General features: G+C 38.3%; 1 protein-coding gene across 5 annotated transcripts in view; it reads right to left on the bottom strand.

The window, feature by feature from the left end:
* Nucleotides 1-1,207: 1,207 nt before the first annotated feature.
* Nucleotides 1,208-19,938, bottom strand: part of LOC127967910 (interleukin-1 receptor accessory protein-like 1-B) — a 193,009-nt gene continuing 174,278 nt past the window's right edge. For 2 of the 5 annotated variants that reach the window (XM_052568669.1, XM_052568670.1), the window contains exons 7-12: nucleotides 14,721-14,853; nucleotides 11,203-11,348; nucleotides 8,426-8,572; nucleotides 6,769-6,939; nucleotides 6,046-6,090; nucleotides 1,208-4,469 (exon numbers count right to left, since the gene is read on the bottom strand). In XM_052568669.1, the coding sequence (XP_052424629.1) occupies nucleotides 3,739-4,469; nucleotides 6,046-6,090; nucleotides 6,769-6,939; nucleotides 8,426-8,572; nucleotides 11,203-11,348; nucleotides 14,721-14,853 (1,373 nt within the window). In that variant the 3' untranslated portion in view covers nucleotides 1,208-3,738. The remainder of the gene's footprint in view (nucleotides 4,470-6,045; nucleotides 6,091-6,768; nucleotides 6,940-8,425; nucleotides 8,573-11,202; nucleotides 11,349-14,720; nucleotides 14,854-19,938) is intronic. The other 3 variants (XM_052568671.1, XM_052568673.1, XM_052568674.1) reach the window with 3 other exon arrangements.

Here is a 19,938-nt window from a genome sequence, read left to right as displayed (position 1 = left end):
TTACATCCCGTGGTAACTAGGATATACAAAAGCTCCAGTCTGGATCCAGAACACCTGAAAAGAGATGATGCTGACCCCTCAGAGGACATCAGATGATGTTAACCCTGAATCAACAAACAGAACTAACAAATATTGCCACAAGTGTGACCACATCATATAATAATTGCTGTCAATAATGTTAATCATCTGGCTGACTACGTCTTGTATTAATTTTTCTGAGAAATCCTGTCATATGCACACAAACTGACAGTCAACACTTATAAGCTACTACTAAATATTGTAGAAATGTAATTTTATGTAAAGTTGCTTTGTAATGATTTTATTTTATTTAAAAAGCGCTATACAAATAAACTTGAAATGAATTGAACTGAATTCTATTGTTCTCATTTGTAAGTAGCTTTGAATAAGTGTCTGCTAAATGATTAAATGTAAATGTAAATTTTTAATTTTTCTGACCACGGAACAGTTTTCCACTTTGCCACAGTCCATTTTAAATGAGCCTTGGCCCAGAGAAAATGCCTGTGCTTCTGGACCATGTTCAGATATGGCTTCTTTTTTAACCTAAATAGTTTTAGCCAGCAACGGTGAATAGCACGGTGGATTGTGTTCACAGACAATGTTTTCTGGAAGAATTCCAGAGCACATGTTATGATTTCCATTACAGTAGCATTCCTGTATGTGATGCAGTGCCGTCTAAGGGCCCAAAAACCACAGACATCCAGTATGGTTTTCCGGCCTTGACCCTTACGCACAGAGATTGTTCAAGATTGGATGGAGTGTTGGTTTCTTGCCGCTGTCGCCTCTGGCTTGCTTAGTTGGGGACATTTCATTTGCAGCAATATCATTGACTTGATTGCAAATGATTGCACCGACATTATTTAAACTGAACTGAGATGAATAATGACATCACTGAATTCAATAATGAACTGCCTTTAACTGTGATTTTGCATTATTGTTTTCCTAATAAATGTTGTTCAGTTGCTTTGAAAATCTTTTTTGTTTAAAGCGCTAGATAAACAAAGGTGACTTGACTTGACTTAAGTGTTGAAATAACTGAAGGAAATATCTGTTTGCTAAATGAGCTGAACAATTCAATGATGACCTGTATTTCGAAACTTTAAAACATCATGCCAACCTTGTTTCACTTAAACAACTTTATTTAAAGAAACTAGATGAACATAAAATATTATCAAATGTGTATTTTATTAATCATAGTTTCTCTTCAATTAACATTGCAGATACAGAAAAAAAAAAAAATTAAAAACAGGAGACAAACAGAACCTTAATCTTTAGTTTAAGAATGATGAAAGTGCCAGAGACAAATTCTGTGCTATATATTATTCTTATTATTATTGTTATTCTTATTTTGATCAGTAATATCAGAAATGCTCATGAAACAATTTGATACTCTCTTGGAAAATGCCAACAGTTTCTTTAATGAATGTCACTAGATTGTCTTACTTTTATTACTATTTCAATTTATATTTACATGATATGACATAAAAAACAAGAGAAAAGGCTTTTAAAAATATGATCATTAATAATAACATTCAAATAATCAGATCGGTGTTCTCTCAGATCAGAAGTTCAGGACCAACAGATTATTCCAAACCGAGGTGACATTTATAAACTGGGAATCTGGGCTCTGTTTGAGATGAAATCCTTCATGACCCTGTTTTTTTTTTTTTTTTTGCTTAGTTTTTTTTTTTTGCCACCTGTGAGAGTTACAGATTTTTGCATATAATCTGTTCCTTGTATTACAAAAAGGACTCTTTTGGCACAGCTGATCAAATAAACAATGTGAACAGGACATGGGGTCTGGAGATGATGTAATGCTGTTCTGAATGGATTGGCACAACAATGCTTTTACCCCCTCATAACCCATTTCAGCTACACTAGTTCCTGGTTCAGTTTCCCTGGATATCCACCAGTTCATCTGAGAAGGCAAAACACATGTACCCATCACTAATTGCCAGCTTTGGTTTCACTTCATTTACATGCTAATAGAGTTTAAAAAGCCTTCATTAAACTGACAGTGAGGCTAATAAAAGACATGGTGTCTAACGCTAAACTGAACGTCTTGGCTGTGCGTGTTGGGGCCGCTTCACAAAGAAATGCCTGGACTGTCCAGCATAAGAGGAGTGAATAACTGACCTCCCTGTAAATGCACCAGACATTCACTCGACCCTCTACTGTTCTTCCCTCAATGTATGTAAGCTGCCCCTAGTGACCAACACAGGACTGTCTCTTAATATAAAATGAGGTAAAAACTTGCCCAGGTCTGTTCCTTCCCCTCTACGATCACTACAGTAGAACGAGAAACACGGATGAGCTGGAGAGCAGTGGTGTCAAAGCAGTACCTAAGAAACGGTGAGAGATGCAGTGGATGGCGTCTGTGGTGGAGCAGCAGGAGGCACTACAGTGGAGGATAACAGGTTTCAATGTGCAGTCAAGAGAACAAATCATGTAATTATTTAGAGACAATGATTTGTACAGTAAGCACTTTTACTGATGTGAATTATTGATAATAACTATAATAAATTGAATACATAGCTAATCGTTATGCACACTCAGAAATTAATGCCAATATTGTGGGGAAAATAAAAACAGCAAGTGCTTTTCCCTTGCTCAACCATGATCAAAACATTATAATTTTTTTCTCTCTGAAATTGGTGAGCTTAAATGTTGCTCCAGTGCTTCTATTAATGATATGAATTAAATGTGACCTACTGTGCATCTTTCCAAGCAAATCCTTTTGTTATAAAAAATATATTTTTTTTCTTTTAAAATAATAATAATACATATTTTCTTAAGTTGTCCCTAACAATCTGAACAGCAAAGCTGTGTTATCTTTCTTTTCAAACAGAAAGTCTCAGTAGCTTAGAGAGAAACGGAGAGCAGCAGAGACACTAGAGCGTCATAACGACATCTAGTTTTCCCTCTTGAACGTCATCTGCTTGCTCGTTCATTCTGGAAGAAGAAGAACTTTCAGGCCTCAGAAGCATTTGCATAATGGTGTTTTTCATCAAAGTTTTAAATCACCTCACCATCTGATCAATAAAAAAAAAAAAATTCACAATGCCATCAATTCTATAAAAACAAGTATCGTACTTGAAAACTACAGGTTAAGAGAAAAACACAACAGGTCAGCTTTTACTCTGTCTCACATGACTCTGCTCAGTCATTTTATAAGGGGAAAAATACAATTCAAACATTTGAAAAAGAAAACAAAAGAAAAAAAAATCCAATTATACAAAGAAACCACAAACATATGTACACAAGACCCTGTATTCCTTGAGAGAGTATAAAGGAGCGGTCTGTGAGAGAACTAACCTCCCCACATAGCACATGTACATCTGCCCATCTGTTAAGGTCATTTGATCTGGAAAGCATCTGCTGTACAAACATCTGACAGACTTATGTAAGATATCAGTTTTACACGCATTCTAAATCAAAGATCATCTATAAGATGTTTTTAAGATGTTTATTTGACATCTAATAGGAAACTTCCTATAGACATATTGCAGATGAGCAAATACTCAGAAAAATGCATCTTGCAGATATAAATGCAGATGTCAAATAGACATCTCTGTGATGTACATGTGCTATCAGTGTCCCCTCAAACTGTCCCTTCGGTTTCCGCCCACTGCATGTGAATCACGGTGCAAAGTCAACAGCAGCAGTTTGTAAGGGTCCTAATAAGTGCCACTAGCAGAAAAACGTCTCTTCCCGACAGCATTACCAGATCACGCTGGAAATGCTGGTCTCGCGGGGCAGCAGCGGCAGCATGGCGTTGTTGACGTTCTGCTCCTCCAGGGCCTGCTGCTGCTCGCGGCCTGGCTTCCCCTGCACTCGCTGGCCATTCAGCAGTGTCATGGGGATGTTGCAGTAGATGTGCTGGCTGCCAAGTGAGGACAGCGGTGGGAGGGTGCCGGACGAGGGAATATCGTACTCATAGCTCCTGTAGTAGTGCTTCTGCCGCACCTGCGTGTTGTACGTGTTGTGGAAGGTGGAGCGCAGTTCGGGATGCGCTGTGGCCATGGCGGTGGAGGTGGCCGCGGCCATAGAGATGGCAGAGACGGTCTGGAGCTCTCCATATGGGCCCTGTTCACTGACGTCCAGCACCTGCTCATGCAACAGTTTGGGCTGGGGATGCTTAAAGGGCATTTCATACTGAACATGCTTCCAGAACTTGGAGTTGATCTTGCTGCTCTTTGGTCCCGGCCACTTGATGACTGTCAGCAGTTTGATGGTGTGTTTGAGAGCCTCCACTTCCTGGTAGTTCATGATTCCCCGCAGCTTGGCGCACTCGATGAGGATGACTTTGATCTCGCCGCTGACTAGCATGTTGCGCAGCCGCGTCTCCAGCTCAAAGATGCTCCAGCCGCGCCTCACCACGTAGTTGGGCGTCATCACGATAATGAGCCGTTTGCTCTGGTCGACGCAGCGAGCCACATCCTCAATATACGCTGATAGAGAGAGAGACAGAGCATCATTGGCTTCCACATCTTCAAATCCGGCAAACATATTAACATCATCTTTGGTTTTATTTAACATGACAACATGTTGACCGCATGCAGCTAAAAAAGCTGAAATCTGATTTAAAGCCAATTCTGATCAGGGTAAATACTGCCATAGCCCAGCACTGTGATGTGAAATACTCTTTCAAAAGAACTGAGATGTGAAATAAAAACAACAGAATGACTTCACGAACATACTGAAAACATAGAAGAGGGAACAGGAAAGACATTGAACACAATATACTCATCTGAATGAGAGTTCCTAAGTAAAACCAAACATGCTACTCTGGTCTATACCTGACATATGGGGCTGCAAATGACTTTCATTCATTGGTCACAACTGTGACTTCAATCTGGTAAAAATGAGAGTTACCTGTCTGTGTGCATTTGTGTGTGTCTGTCAGATGATCACACCATAGGACTGGGCAATACGTAAAAAATAGCTTAACAATAATCGCCTTAAATAATATATTGCGATAAACAATAATATTGCCTACCCAAGACCCGCCACCGCCGGAAACACCAATACCAACAATAAAAAAAAAAATTATGCAGCAAAAACACAAAACTATGTTTGGCTGCACTTTATCTAATGACAGCCAGCGATTCAGTTAGTTTAATTGTTAACATGTTACATGTTGGTTTTAGTTTTCTAAGTTTCTTAGTTTGTGCTTAAACTAACAGAAAACATTAGATTTTATGCTCTGTTCTTAATAAATGTGTTTGAAATTAATTTCATTTTGTGAGGAGAACCCTTGAGAAAAAAACAACAACAAAAAATGGTGATGGACATTCAGCTAGTGATTGTATTAATGAAAAATGCATGTTGGAGTCACATAGTAATGTCTTGACTAAAATATGCCTATTTTTCAGATGTTTCTCTTTCTTTTTGGAATTATCACCTGAGAAGACACAGACGAGTAGACACCTGTGTTTTCTTTCTCAACTGTTTACATTCACTTAAGACATAACCATCTGTGTTTACAGGGAATCGATAAGCAGTAATTTGATTGCTGACCTTATGTATCTGATTTCCAGAACTGGAACCAAATTCTGGGTTTTTCTAAATTGTCAATAATCATCTGTTACCTGACTCATCGACACTGTCTACATACAGTAATATCATCATATCGCCCAGCCCTACTACATCAGTACATCAACAAATTTAGTCAAAAAGGTCTTATTGTTAAATACAGTAATCAAGCTCTATGAGTTATATCTTATCTTCTCCGTCTTCCTTCTAGCCTTACTTCACAACAAATTAAATGGAAGAACAAAATAATACTGTAAAACCCCATTCGTTCAAAACCACTCACTCTCTAACAAAAGAAACTCCAAAACCTCTCTTAAACTCATCCAAGTCGATCACTTTATTTTTCTACATTCACATCATATGATGGTGTACGGCTCAACCTGAATCCCAGTTCAACTCAGCACCATGTTCCAATTTCCCCCAAAGGTGAAATCTGCAAAAAGGTGCAAGTCAGATTTGTTGACACAAGTGGAAAAGGCCATGGAAGAATACCTCTAAGGAGTCTTGTGTCGTCCTGGAAATGATCATTGCTGAAACCTAAACATAAATATTTAAACATTGAAATTCTGAACAGCCAATTCAGCAGAAAGTCAATCAGAGAAATAACCAGCAAGGACAACCACAAGAGAAACTGGCATAAATGTGACTTTTTGCCTTAGGATTTTCAGTTAGGATCACCAGTTTATCCAGTTTAATATGGGACTTGTAGCTGCAGGGCTATCAGAGCTAACAGAGTAACATATGCTTACACTTCCCTTCAATTTAGTTGTTCACATCCGCAAAGTGATTTACATCAAACACGGCTTGGGCTGCTCAGTGAAGAGCCAATAACTCCTAAACACAAACATTAATCAATGCTTTCTTAGCCCTGATTGTGAGCACCTCGTCCCATATTAATATCTAACAGTCCCCGGACAACAGACATGAATGTAGACAAAACACACGCCAATGTGTGATATAAAAGTGAAAAGGGCAAGTCAGACCAGCAAATGAAATCATACAAGAGAACAAGAAGCAAATCATGTTCAAGAAGCTTCACTCAAAGCACTGTTATAAATATTACTTTGAATTAAGAGAGAGAATTACTCAGCAATTAAAAAGCTTATTAAACAATAGGTTATTGTTGCTGAAAATAAAAATGAAGCACTTGATATGATGATGGTGATGCAGCACTACACACACACACACACACACTTTAAAACAAATGCAACTTACTTCCAGTTGGTATCAAGTCCCTGTCAGGAATGAAGAGTTTATACCCATAATGCTTTTCCAGAACATCTGGCAGAATCTCCAAAGCAAAACGTTCCTCCTCTCTGGTTTCCTGACTCCACTGGTCTGGATCCACTTTTGTGTAGGACACGTATGCATCGTAGTCTTTATTTTCTTAAAACACACACAGAATGGAGAATCACAGTCAAACAGATTTACTCCACACTAGCAGCATTCATAACCCTAACTGCAGCAGCATTTATCTGATGTCAAGCGAAAACTACCCTAGCTCAAGTTCAAGTTGAGCTTAATTGTCATTCCGCTACATGTGTGGAAGTACAGTGGAAATGTCATGCCTCACAGGACCATAAATACAGACATACAACAATGAACTAAAACAGTATAAACCTGTACACAACTAACCTACTGACAGATTTTGACTGTAGATATACTATATGTGTGTGTGTGTGTGCATGTGTGTGCGTGTTTGCCTATACATAAATTAAAAAAATACAGACTATACAAATTTCCTTCACATTGGCTGCTTTCATGAACGATCCAGAGCTCCAAAGTGCTTGAAAGGTTTGAATTGAAACTTGGTACTTTTCTTCAGTTTATCTGGATAGGAATCACCTCACAGAGAAAGAGAGTCATTAGTTTGAGTGCGTCTATAAGTAAGCGTTAGCTTTTTATCGGCTTCAGCAGAACGTGCTGCACTGATGTCGACTAAGAAGACCTCTGTCTGTTAGGACATTCAAAATTAGCTTCTGTCACAACAAGAGACTGTCTGATAATGAATTAAAGTCAAAGGCGTTTTACTGTCCATTTGCCTCTCTATTTCTCATCTTCCTCCTCCATCAGCTTCAGAAGCACCAGTTACCATCCGTTGGTTTTACCGAACCGAAAGCAGAAGTAACGAAAGCCGGAAAAGCCCCACTGGAGCAAAACTCACATCAGTAAACTGAGAAGATCAAAAACATTGGAATATCAACTAAATTTGATATAAGCAATTAGAAAAAAGGGCATAAGAAACAGCTGACTAAGGCCCAATCCCAATTCTACCCCTTAGCCTTTCCCCTTTGTGTCTCGATTCTCTTTTGGTTGGAGGGGAAGGGGTAAGGGGAGGGGCCAGATAGCCCTTCAAACAAAGATTTTTCGGGACCACAGTTCAAACGAAGGGGTATGAATTATCTCGGAAACATGACTGCTACAGCGACTACTGTGTTATGCTAAATTTTGAAATGGGTGGTTTTAATTTTTTGTCTGGTCTATTTTTATGTATGTGCAATATTCTTGCTCTTTTGTAAAGCACTTTGGTTAGCCAGGAGGCTGTTGTAAATGCGCTATACAAATAAAATTGAAATGTAAATTATTTATCAGGAAATTATATATTTATTTATTTATTTGCTTCTATATTTATTATTCCTATATGCAATTACCCTTCATCTGAGATCCACAAAACCAACCAACAAATCAATCTTAGGGATACGTTAATGTTCATGAAAATATATCTGGTCAATAAAGCATTTTATTGCCTTGTGCCTCTTCACTGATTCCTGTATTGTGAAGGCGAAACTGGTCCACCATAATGGCTCAGGAATATTGATGATTTCCACAGTGCTTTATAGAGATTGTTGAAACTTCTTTGTAAAATTCTTACCTCCATCCACATCCTCACTGCCAAAGTGATTTCTGTAGAAGAGCATGAGCTCAATTCTGTAACACTTATACAGGGACACCAAAAATATCAACATCAGTAGAATGGCTCCCAAACCTCCAGCCAGCTCCACTGTATACATGAGTTCTGCTGAAAGACAGACAGAGAGAGAGAGACAGTTACAATATGTTCGACACACATTAGCAAATGCTCGATCCATCAATCAACAATGTAATCAGGTTAGACTGAAATGTTTCTCATCCATTTAGAACATTGTTCTTTCCATCCTGTTTGCATTAAACATGTCAAACAAATACTAAAGTGAGCAACCTGTTCCAGCACTCCTGAGTTAATCAGTACAGAGTGATTATGCTGTCCGATGGCTCGTCTGTGATGAATAAAATTACAGATATCCTTATTACATTTTACTCAAGTAAAGCACAAAGGTATTTGATTTTTAATTTTACATATTAGAAGTTAAAAGTACTGATCAGTTAAATGTTTCACAAGTTCACACTTAGATACAGTGCCTTGCAAATGTATTCATACCACTTCGTTTTTTTTTACAGCTTGTTTTGTTGCTGCCTTATGTTAAACTGCTTATAACATTTTTTCCCACAACAATCTACACTCCATACACCATAATGGCAAAGCAAATTTATATATATATATATAAAAAAAAAAAACTAAAATGATTCCATTGCAAAAGTATTCATCTAGTTTACCTCAGGAACATTAATTTTGCTTGTAGATTTTACTACAGTTCGAGTGAAGATAACATGTGGCAAGTGAAGTGAAGTGACATTCAGCCAAGTATGGTGACCCATACTCAGAATTCGTGCTCTGCATTTAACCCATCCAAAATGCACACACACAGAGCAGTGAACACAAACACACACACTGTGAGCACACACCCGGAGCAGTGGGCAGCCATTTATGCTGCGGCGCCCGGGGAGCAGTTGGGGGTTATTTGCTCAAGGGCACCTAAGTCATGGTATTGAAGGTGGAGAAAGAGCTGTTCATGCACTCCCCCCACCCACAATTCCGTCCGGCCCGAGACTAGAACTCACAACCCTTCGATTGGGAGTCCAACCCTCTAACCATTAGGCCACGACTTCCCCATTAATTCAATTAAATGGGTATAATTTGGAAAGGCACACACATCTTAATTAAAGGTCTAACAGGTAAAAATGCATATCCGAGTAAAAACCAAGCACTAAGGTCAAAAGAACTTTTGAAAAATCAAAATCAAAATCAAATTTGATTTTTTGCACAGCCCTAATAGATCCAACAGGTTTTGGGATCCGATGGTAACTGGTCATTAAAAACCTAACTCTCAGATATGTGAGTGCAGGACAGAACACCACAAACTCAACATGGTGTGTATTTGTAGGCAAACAGATCTTCTGTTTCCCTCATCTGAGCCACTGGATTTAAAAACAAGTGTCAAGTGTTGCAGTGGATTTGAATCAGTCCATATGGATGTGTATTTACTAAACAGCACTGAAGGCATGAAATAAACATCAGAGTGAAGAGTGAATCTCAGCTGCACTATAAACTGCCCAGTTTTATTCTTACAGTCAGTCTCTTTCATGTTCAGAGTGAAGAGGATCGGTCTGCCATCAAAGCCATTTTCAGATTCATATTTTAAAAGAGAAAATGATTTACTATGTAAAAATATTCTCAACTTAAGGCATCTAGGTCTCTACGGAAGAAACAAACCATAATATCCAACTAAGATGTTAAGAAGCTTCATTCACAATCAATAAATACATACCTGTCAGAACTCAGAAAAAAGAACAGAGGAGGGTTATTTCTACATTGTAGATAAAGTAGAAAAAATACACTGTTACTTCAAATAATATGGTCAAGAATAATAACTCTGTTTTCTCCAGTTCAGGCAATTTGGAAAATCAAGAAGTGATACTTGTCACAAGAAACCGGTTACATTGACAGGTTCAAGTCGTGGCCTAAAGGTTAGAGGGTTGGACTCCCAATCGAAGGGTTGTGAGTTCTAGTCTCGGGCCGGACGGAATTGTGGGTGGGGGGAGTGCATGAACAGTTCTCTCTCCACCTTCAATACCACGACTGAGGTGCCCTTGAGCAAGGCATCGAACCCCCAACTGCTCCCCGGGCGCCGCAGCATAAATGGCTGCCCACTGCTCTGTGTGTGTGTGTGTGTGTGTGTGTGTGTGTGTGTGTGTGTGTGTGTGTGTGTGTGTGTGTGTGTGTGTGTGTGTGTGTTCACTGCTCTGTGTGTGTGCATTTCGGATGGGTTAAATGCAGAGCACAAATTCTGTTTTTCATCAAAAATGAGAGTAGCTGATAAATTATCAGCGAGCCATATGGACATAATTTATGCTCTACGATAAACAACATAAAACTAAACAGTGTTAAACTTAAACTGGAAAAACGCCTTCATCACACACACGTCATTTTTGGAAATATTGTGGACTTGATTTCACAGATACTACTGGAAGAGAACTGAACTGAATCAAATGAGTTTAACTGAAATATTGACTGTTTACTATTGTCATTTTTTAGAGCTATTTTAAAGCACAACTGAATTTTGTTTGCATTATTGACACACTATTTTACTGTTTAACACTGTAAAGATAGATTGCCACAATCTGCATTGTATGAGCATTATAGAAATAAAGGTGACGAAATGAACATTTGAATTGACATGACAAGAATTTGAATAAACTGAATTGAAGACTATAGAACTGGCACCGAAGAGTTTTGAGCAGCTCACAGCTGAACAAATGATGGTCTCTTACCCCTCTTGCTGAGTTGGATGTTGGCTTGTCGTCTGCCATGGCCGTTCTCCACATAACAGGAGTAGTTACCCAGGTCAGTCTCCTCCACGGCGTCTATGGTCAGCGAGATGGACACCTCCTGCTCTCCCAAGTGCTCCCTAATAGTTCTGGATTGGAAGAGAAAGAAGGGGAAAACTGTTCAACAATATATCATTGAATCATATTCACTCTCAAGTTCATGCTGATCGCAGCCTCCTCCCTGTTTTATCGCTCCTCTAAATCTGTTCTGTTAGCCAGACATCCTGACCCACAATGACCCTGTCTAAAAGAAAGTAAATTCCTCAAAATAATGGATCTGTTAAACCATTGTTTGTTTGTTTGTTTTTGTAAATCAAAGACAATTCGGGTGAATTACAACATTGCTTCAGCATTCATCACTGGTTGAACACACGATCCTCATCAGAAGAGATTCTTAGAAGAGATTCTCTGTTGTGATCTGATGTGGATATAGATGTGATTCTAAAATCTGACTGTGTACATTTGGTAAATGTTCCCTTAATTTGTTCAGTACTTTTCACTAGATTTCTTCAGTACATTCAGGATTCACATTAACACTTATAGCATATTATCCTCCAACAAGTCTCTACTCCACCTACATACTGTAAAATTATGTAAAGGAACTTTTTCCGATTTGATAAAAGCATTTTTAACCTGCATATTCACTACAATTTCTGTACATTTTAGCCACATTTTCAATGCTTTGAGCACTATTCAAAGGTAAATTATAAATTATATGAAAAAAAAAAACACTTTGATTTTGTTTTGAAAGTTTGACATTTGTAAAATAGAGAGTGTACAGACCAAAAGTTTGGACACACCTTCTCATTGAAAGCGTTTTCTTTATTTTCATCACTATGGAAATTGTAGAGTCACACTGAAGGCATCAAGGGCTATTTGACCAAGAAGGGGAGTGATGGGGTGCTGTGCCAGATGACCTGGCCTCCACAGTCACCGGACCTGAACCCAATCCAGATGGTTTAGGGGTGAGCTGGACCTCAGACAGAGGGCAAATGGCCAACAAGTGCTAAGCATCTCTCGGGGAACTCCTTCAAGACTGTTGGAAGACCATTTCAGGTGACTACCTCTTGAAGCTCATCAAGAGAATACCAAGAGTGTACAAAGCAGTAATCAAAGCAAAAGGTGGCTACTTTGAAGAACCTACAATATGACATATTTTCAGTTGTTTCACACTTTTTTGTTATGTATATAATTCCATATATAATTCCACATGTGTTAATTCATAGTTTTGATGCCTTCAGTGTGAATCTACAATTATCATGGTCATGAAAATAAAGAAAACTCTTTGAATGAGAAGGTGTGTCCAAACTTTTGGTCTGTATATATATATATATATATATATATATATATATATATATATATATATATATATATATATATATATATATATATATATATACACACACACACACACACACACACACATACATATACATATACATATGAAGAGTTCAGATGCAAAAGCCTTTTTTATCAACTTAATATCCAGCAATATCGTTGACTTGATTGCACAGATGCTATTTAAACTGAACCGAGCTGGATGATGACATCACTGAATTCAATGATGAACTGCCTTTAACTGTAAGTGATTACTATTATCCTTCTGCATTGTTGACACACTATTTTCCTATTTAATACTGTAAAATGCTTTGACACAATCTGTATTGTTTAAAGCACTATATAAATAAAGGTGGCTTGACTATAAAGGAAAATATTAAAATCCAAACCACTCATCAGAAACAGTGAAGGAAATGAAGAACTGACAGTAAATAAAACTGAGAAATTCAGAATAACATAATCCCATCCTTCATAACACACACACACACACACACACACTACTGCCAAGCTTTCACCAGCACTGTGGGGAAGAACAAAATAACAGGGTTAGCAAGAGAAAAAAAGTGTCCTTTCTTTGCAGCTGCCATGGAAACTACGTCTGCACAGAGAGAGAGAGAGAGAGAGAGAGAGAGAGAGGATGACGATGAGGAGGAATTCATGTCATTAAAGAAACATTGTTTCCGTTCTTTTTCAAAAAGAATGAGGTAATGTTCGGCCCTTTTCATGTTTGTGGATGTTTGACATCATTACAGTGAAGTCCAGTGTGCAGGAAAGATCAGACACATTAGTCTTTGTAGTGCACAGACTCCGAAATGAAATTCTACTGTTATTACAGTCAGCTGTTCAACATTAGGAGGCCGTGACTTCTTTTTCAGCCACTGGCACAGTCGATCTCAGTCGCTCTAGAGGTAGAGAATGACTAACTGGCCCTAGGATCAGTTCTGATGAACTGACAGCTGACATGTCAAGCACAGACGAGAATGCACAGAAACGCTTGCATTCAGACACAGCATGAGCAAACACACCCTGAAAGTGTGAAGGGCTCAAGGCTCCTTTGATGCTCGTAACCAGTGAAAGTCAGTGAGAGATAGTCACACACAGTCTGTATCTATACTGATTGAGTGCCTTGTCATTCTTCCATAAAGTGTACCATGAAGTGACTCTCATTTCTGTTACAACAATAACACTGTAACAAGGTCATAACCATGAACATTGAGGGGACAAGAACATTTCCAAAATGCTTTTTTGAGGCAAGGAGGGGGAAGAACTAGAATCTACTGTAAAATCTTGAATTACATGCAAACATATTTTTATTTTAAAATGTGCACATTCACTCTTAATTGTCCTAATATGCCTAAACAGCTTTGTTAAAGTTTGTTTTTCACGTTTAGTTACATTAATTAGCCCTCTAAATTATTATGTAGCCGATTTTCAATTAAAAGCAGTCAAATCTGACGAAATAAACAAAGGAAACCTCACACTTTTTCACTGTTAAAAGCTGAAGCATCATATTAGTTTGATTGACCATCTCAAACATTTTGACATTGAAGAACGTTGTTAAGCTAAAGTACATCAGAGCTGCATCAATAATATCAAATATTCAGAGGGACCACATTTGACCACATCTGATTATTTGGGGTCCTTGTTGTGGTTTGAATCGACAACTATTAGCCCAGTCTTGAAGATCCTGTGGGAGCTGTGCTTAGGTGCCAGTGAAGAGTTGCACCAGGGCTTCTGGGATTGTGGGTTTAGCAAAATCTTAAATTGTAAAGATTTTCCTTCAACTGCTCACATTTGTGTAGCAAATTCAGCTTGGAGACCTAGTTCAGGTGAGCACAGATTCAGTCAGACACTTTGATGCCTTTTTTAAAGATTGCATTTAATGGAGTCAATGAAATTTAGATGAAGATTACAAGAGAAAGAAGCTAGTCTGCTTATCTTTGTCCCGCTGGGTGAGAATTAATGGGATGCTTTTACTCAGAATATTTTAACACTCGTTCGATGGCCGCTGAATGACTCCAACGGGTTTAAATCAAGGTGAAAGTGGAAGATTTATGTGTGTACATATATATATATATATTGCACACACAAATTCAGACACAGACTTCTTGATTTAATCTTACTTGATTTCACTTTCTCTGATTCGGCTTTCATCCAGGTCCTCAATGAACTTCTCTCCCTTCATCCAGTAGATGAGAGGACTCGCATCTCCGCTGTAGCCAAAGAATGCTCGGCAGGTCAGGTTCATGGGGATTCCTGCAAAAACACACATCACAACACAAGTCCAAATATATCATCTGTGAAAGCAGCTTTCTTATGGAGCCTAGCCTGTGGACAGCTGTATGATTTGTTCTCTCTCTAAGAAATAGAAGTGGCAACAAAGATCGTGAGGGAGCTTAGATCGACATCACTATAACCCTAAAACTGCCTCAATCCTTTTCCAAATATATACTAGACACACAAATACTGCAGGCCTGTGAGAGTCTATAAAGGAGATAACAAACACAGATACTCTCTACTGAAGTAAATGTGCGTTTCCTCTCTGGGCCACTGGAGGTCACTATGGTTCCATCTTTAAGACAGGACGGCTCCAAGCGACACAAACACACCTTTCACAGACGTGTTAGGGCAAATTCTTCAGTCTTTTGTATCGTGGCACACAGTCCTAAGCATCTGATGCAGCGATTCAGCAGGAACTGCAATACTTACGTTCGGCCTGTGTTTGCAATCATCAGAATAACATACACTGAAATTAAAGCTAGCTTCATATCTTCATCTCTCTCTCACTCTCTCTCTCTCTCTCTATATATATATATTTTATATTTTGTTGATAATGTATAATGAACGCCTTTCTGTTTTATGTTTGTGCCAACCCAAGATTCTGTGACTCTTTGATCAAAATGCCAATATTAAAAAAAAAAAAAAAAAAAAAAAAAAAAAAAAAACTCAGACTGTCAGCCTTAGATGGTTCTGCAAAATGTAGTTAGAATGTGCCCCTCGCTGCGCCCAGAATCGCTCAGTTACTATAACTGTAACAAATGTCTGTTATGGTGTATGCAGGCGTGTTTTTGTATGAATTTGGAAATTGGAGCAAGAACATCTTAGTTTATCAGGTCTCTACAGCGTGTTAATTGTGTTTGTCTGTGTTGGCCTCTATTCATTCACATCCAGCAGAGAGGATAATCCAGACGGCTGAAAGCTGTTATTCTCATTAAAACTCTATTGGAAGCGTTTGTGCCATCATAATACCATAACTGACCTCCTGTGTCCAAAACAATTTACAGAAAATGGATGAATGAATTGATGTGAAAATGTCTGTATAAATGGTGATGTGGCACTGAGCAAGTATGTTAGTAAGGACTAAAAACCCAGCTTTTAGAAAATGGTCTCACAACTTTTTATATTTTTTGAAAGTTATAAGATGTAAAAAAAAAAAAAGCATTCTTAAAGTAATGCTTAACTTTAGTAATATTTGAATTACGTTCTCATAATATTGAGAGAAAAGGTTCTTAGAACAAAACTTTTAGGGTACCTTTTAATAATTTTCTTTGCACTTGAAGAAAATTTTCAAAATGTTGTGAGAAAAAAAGTCTTACAACAATAAAAGAAAACATTCAAATAATGATATCTTTTGGGTGGAAAAGTTAATGGAACATTGCAAGAAATGTTTTTGTAACATTTAAATAACCTTCTAATCCCAAAAAAAATAGAGAAAAGAAAAGAAAAATAACTTGACATAACATTTTAGAAACAATGTTCCCTCAACGTTTTTAAAACCTTCTTTGTGTAAAGGAGTTTACATGATAACTGAGCAGAGACGGATCATTGAGGATTGTTATTATTACATCATTATCCTTATTTACCCATGAACAAGAAAAACAAGGAAACCCTTGTCAATTGTTGACAGGACTCACTGCTTTTCCCCAAGCCACCTTGAGTAGCCAAATAATGTAGGAGGTAAATGTAATTCCCAAAATATTCTGCTCCTTCAGTCAAGTCTCTCTTAGAGTAGTTCAATAGCAACTAGCTGAGTAAAGACTGATCGCTGTGTTTGGCAGAAGCCATTACAGAGAAAGACTGTAAAGCGTCAAGTAATAACAGAGTTTGTGAATTCACAAGGTGAATCAAATGCACCACAGTCTCAGGTTTAATGCTGTCTTTGACGTTCCTCCTCTTTCAGTCGGTTTCAATCAGAAATACAGATCAACAGATGCTCATCAGGCCGATTCACTGGGACTTTTTTGCAGAACTGATAGATGTGGCAAATCCTTACATAGAAATACAGCAACTCATATTTGTGCTTTTTCAAGCATCTGCAGGGAAAGATGATATTATTCATAACTCATGAACCTGTATTACTCTCAAATCTAACCTACATGAACAACAAAGCTGAGCAGATGTATAATGCATGTGCACACTATGGATTCATGAACAGTGTCATCAATAGAAATGGGTTTCATTTCAAAAGGAATTCCTGCTGTCTGAAGTCAGATTCCACTAGCTACTGTACAACATTATTATTATTTACACAGATGATCAGACTCGTTAGGATCTAATCCAGTGGTGAACATCTTGAACGAATCTGAGACAAACTTTTTAGGCCAGTTCAGTCCTAGAACGATAACTATGAAGATAAAAATAAAAATATAGTAATATGGTTATGTCCAGCAGTTGTGAGCATTGTTTTCCCAGAGCAGCAATCAGAAATCCCTATGAACATCTATGGCCACCTCTGATCATCACCTTACACTGGAGAAAGTCCAGCCTCGGATGAACCTCTAGGATCCCAACCCTCACACTGGGTCCACCAACACTGCTCACAATACGAGACTGGCTTTTCTTCTGTTATCTTGTGCAGATAAGGCTGTGTCTGGCTGAGCATGTGACGTTTCTGTAACAATTTAATTCCACTAACAACCATCCCCGGTTTAGTGGCTGTTCGCTTTATTGCTCTACTTTATGTCTGTCCCAGGCACGAGTTTAAGAATTCAGGTTGTACTTCCTAAAAAATAGCTTGTCTTAAAACTTTGGGCACTTAGGCTTCTCTCAATCCATTTAATTAAAACAATACTATAAATTACAAGCAGTTCTATCAGGGGGAAGGTAAACTGAGAGCAAGCTAAATTATGACCTTGCGGTGCAGGAGCATTTTCAGCATCGCAGCATAAATCCCTGACAAAGAAGTGCTGACATGTCAATCACTGGTGCTTTCCTCCGTGAGTGCTGCGTTCAGATGGAGTATTGTGAACGAGTGGAGCTTTTACGGCTGAGAGGATCCGGAGATCGTGTAATGACTGAAACTCATCCTGCAGAGGCTGTTTGTTTGACTCAGACAGCTGACTTGGATGCGTCCTGCCATAAGACCCTTCAATGTATAGTGAGAGCAGCTGAAAAGATCATTGGTGTCTCTCTCCCCTCCCTGCAGGACATTTATGGAACTTGATTCAACCCGTAAAGCCCTCTGCATCTCAGGTGATCCCACCCACCCGTCTCACAGCTTCTTCAGTCTGCTGCCATCAGGGAGGAGGCTGTGGAGTCTCCAGGCCAGGACCAGCAGACTGAAGGACAGCTTCATCCAGCAGGCTGTCAGGAAGCTGAACTCCCTCCCCCCAGGTCCTTCCACTCCCCACTTCCACTAACAAACTCTGACCTGACCCAGTCACTTTGTGCAGTATTGGTCTGATCACTACCTCATTCAACTACCTTTAGTTTCAATAAATAACTGCTTTCTGAGCTTTTGTCACTTTAAATAAATCCGAATAAGCTCTTTTGCACTACAAACATTTTATCTGCACTGTTTGTTTACTTTACTTGTTTGCATTGTATCTGCCATGTGCTGCTTTATTTAACTGTATTTTATTTTATAAATGTTTTTACAGGCTGTTATTTGTATAGTTGTTTTTTATATTTAGTCTGTATCTATCTGTATTTTCATGTTCTTCTGTTAGTGTTATTTGTATGCACCAAGTAGCAGAGTATTGCAATTTCAATTCTCTGTATGTATGTGCTATATATGTGGAAGAATTGACAATAAAGCAGATATTGACTAAAGCTGAGGTCACATCGGTCCTGCTGAACCTTCAGAAGCCGTTCATCAAACATTTCTCTCCACTTTTTCTTCTTCTCTCGGTTTCTTTCTGTAAGTGCTGCTCACACTTTCTGTCTCTCTCAGCAGCATCCTCTCTGAATTTCTGGAGTAGAAGATTCAAGCGTGACTAGCAGGAGAAACTTCTCTCAAGACCAGACTAATAGCTTGTGATGAGCAATAGACAGAAAGCAGGAGGAGATGTGTGTCTGACCTCAATACAAACAGACAATCAGCACGGCCATGCTTGCCGATAATGGAATCGCTCTGCTAAAAGTGAGCTTAAACAATGATTCTGACTGCCAATCAACACTTTCCTCTGCAACGCTTAGACTGGCACAGAGAGAACCTACCTGGGATAACACACATGACGATGTGACTGTGACCTTCAGTAACAATGTGTTTTTGACACACACACACACACACACACACACAGGTTTGTTTTTGTGAAATGTGGGACATCCACATCCACAACCATAGGTTCTTAGAAACAATGTTAGAAACAAAAGAAACACACAACAACAACAAAAATATTGTTTATTTTATTTTTATACTAGTGTTACAAAAAAGTTACAAAAAGAGAGGTTTTTGAAGGGTTTTTTTTTTTCAGGTTTAGCTCACTTTTGGGTACAAATGAATCCCCAAAATATGGTTAAGTAGGTACACACACACACACACACACACACACACACACACACTGCAGCTCTCTTTACTGCTGCAAAAGTCTGGAAGAGAATGTCAAATAATAATAATAATAATAATAATAATATATTTATTTTGTATAGCACCTTTAAAAGCAGCTTTCTCAAAGCACTTTACAGACAAGCATAACAGCAAATTAATAAACACAATGTAAGTACAAGAAAATAAACGCATAAAATCAAGTTCATGTAAAAGCAATCCTAAAATAAAAATTTTAAGAAGAGATTTAAAAGTCACTAATGAATGAGTTGTATGGTCCCTGGCCATGACCCCAGAAAGTACTCTAGCACCTGAATTTTGAAGATATTGCAATTTATCCAGTGATGATTTAGATACCCCAGCTAGAAGACCATTGCAGTAGTCAATGCGCGAAAAGACAAAAGAGTTAATCAACTTTTCAACTACCGAAAAGGATAACATAGGACGTAGCCGGGCTATATTTCTGAGGTGATAAAATGATGTCTTAACTGTATTCTGGACAAAAGGCTCAAATGACAGCGTGGCGCCAAATATGACACCCACATTTTTTAATTTGGACTCAAACTCCAGTGCAA

This window comes from Carassius gibelio, chromosome B11, assembly GCF_023724105.1.
Source record: "Carassius gibelio isolate Cgi1373 ecotype wild population from Czech Republic chromosome B11, carGib1.2-hapl.c, whole genome shotgun sequence".
NCBI lineage: Eukaryota > Metazoa > Chordata > Actinopteri > Cypriniformes > Cyprinidae > Carassius > Carassius gibelio.
The sequence above is the reverse complement of the archived record's forward strand: the minus strand, read 5'-3'. Positions and strand labels throughout refer to the sequence as shown.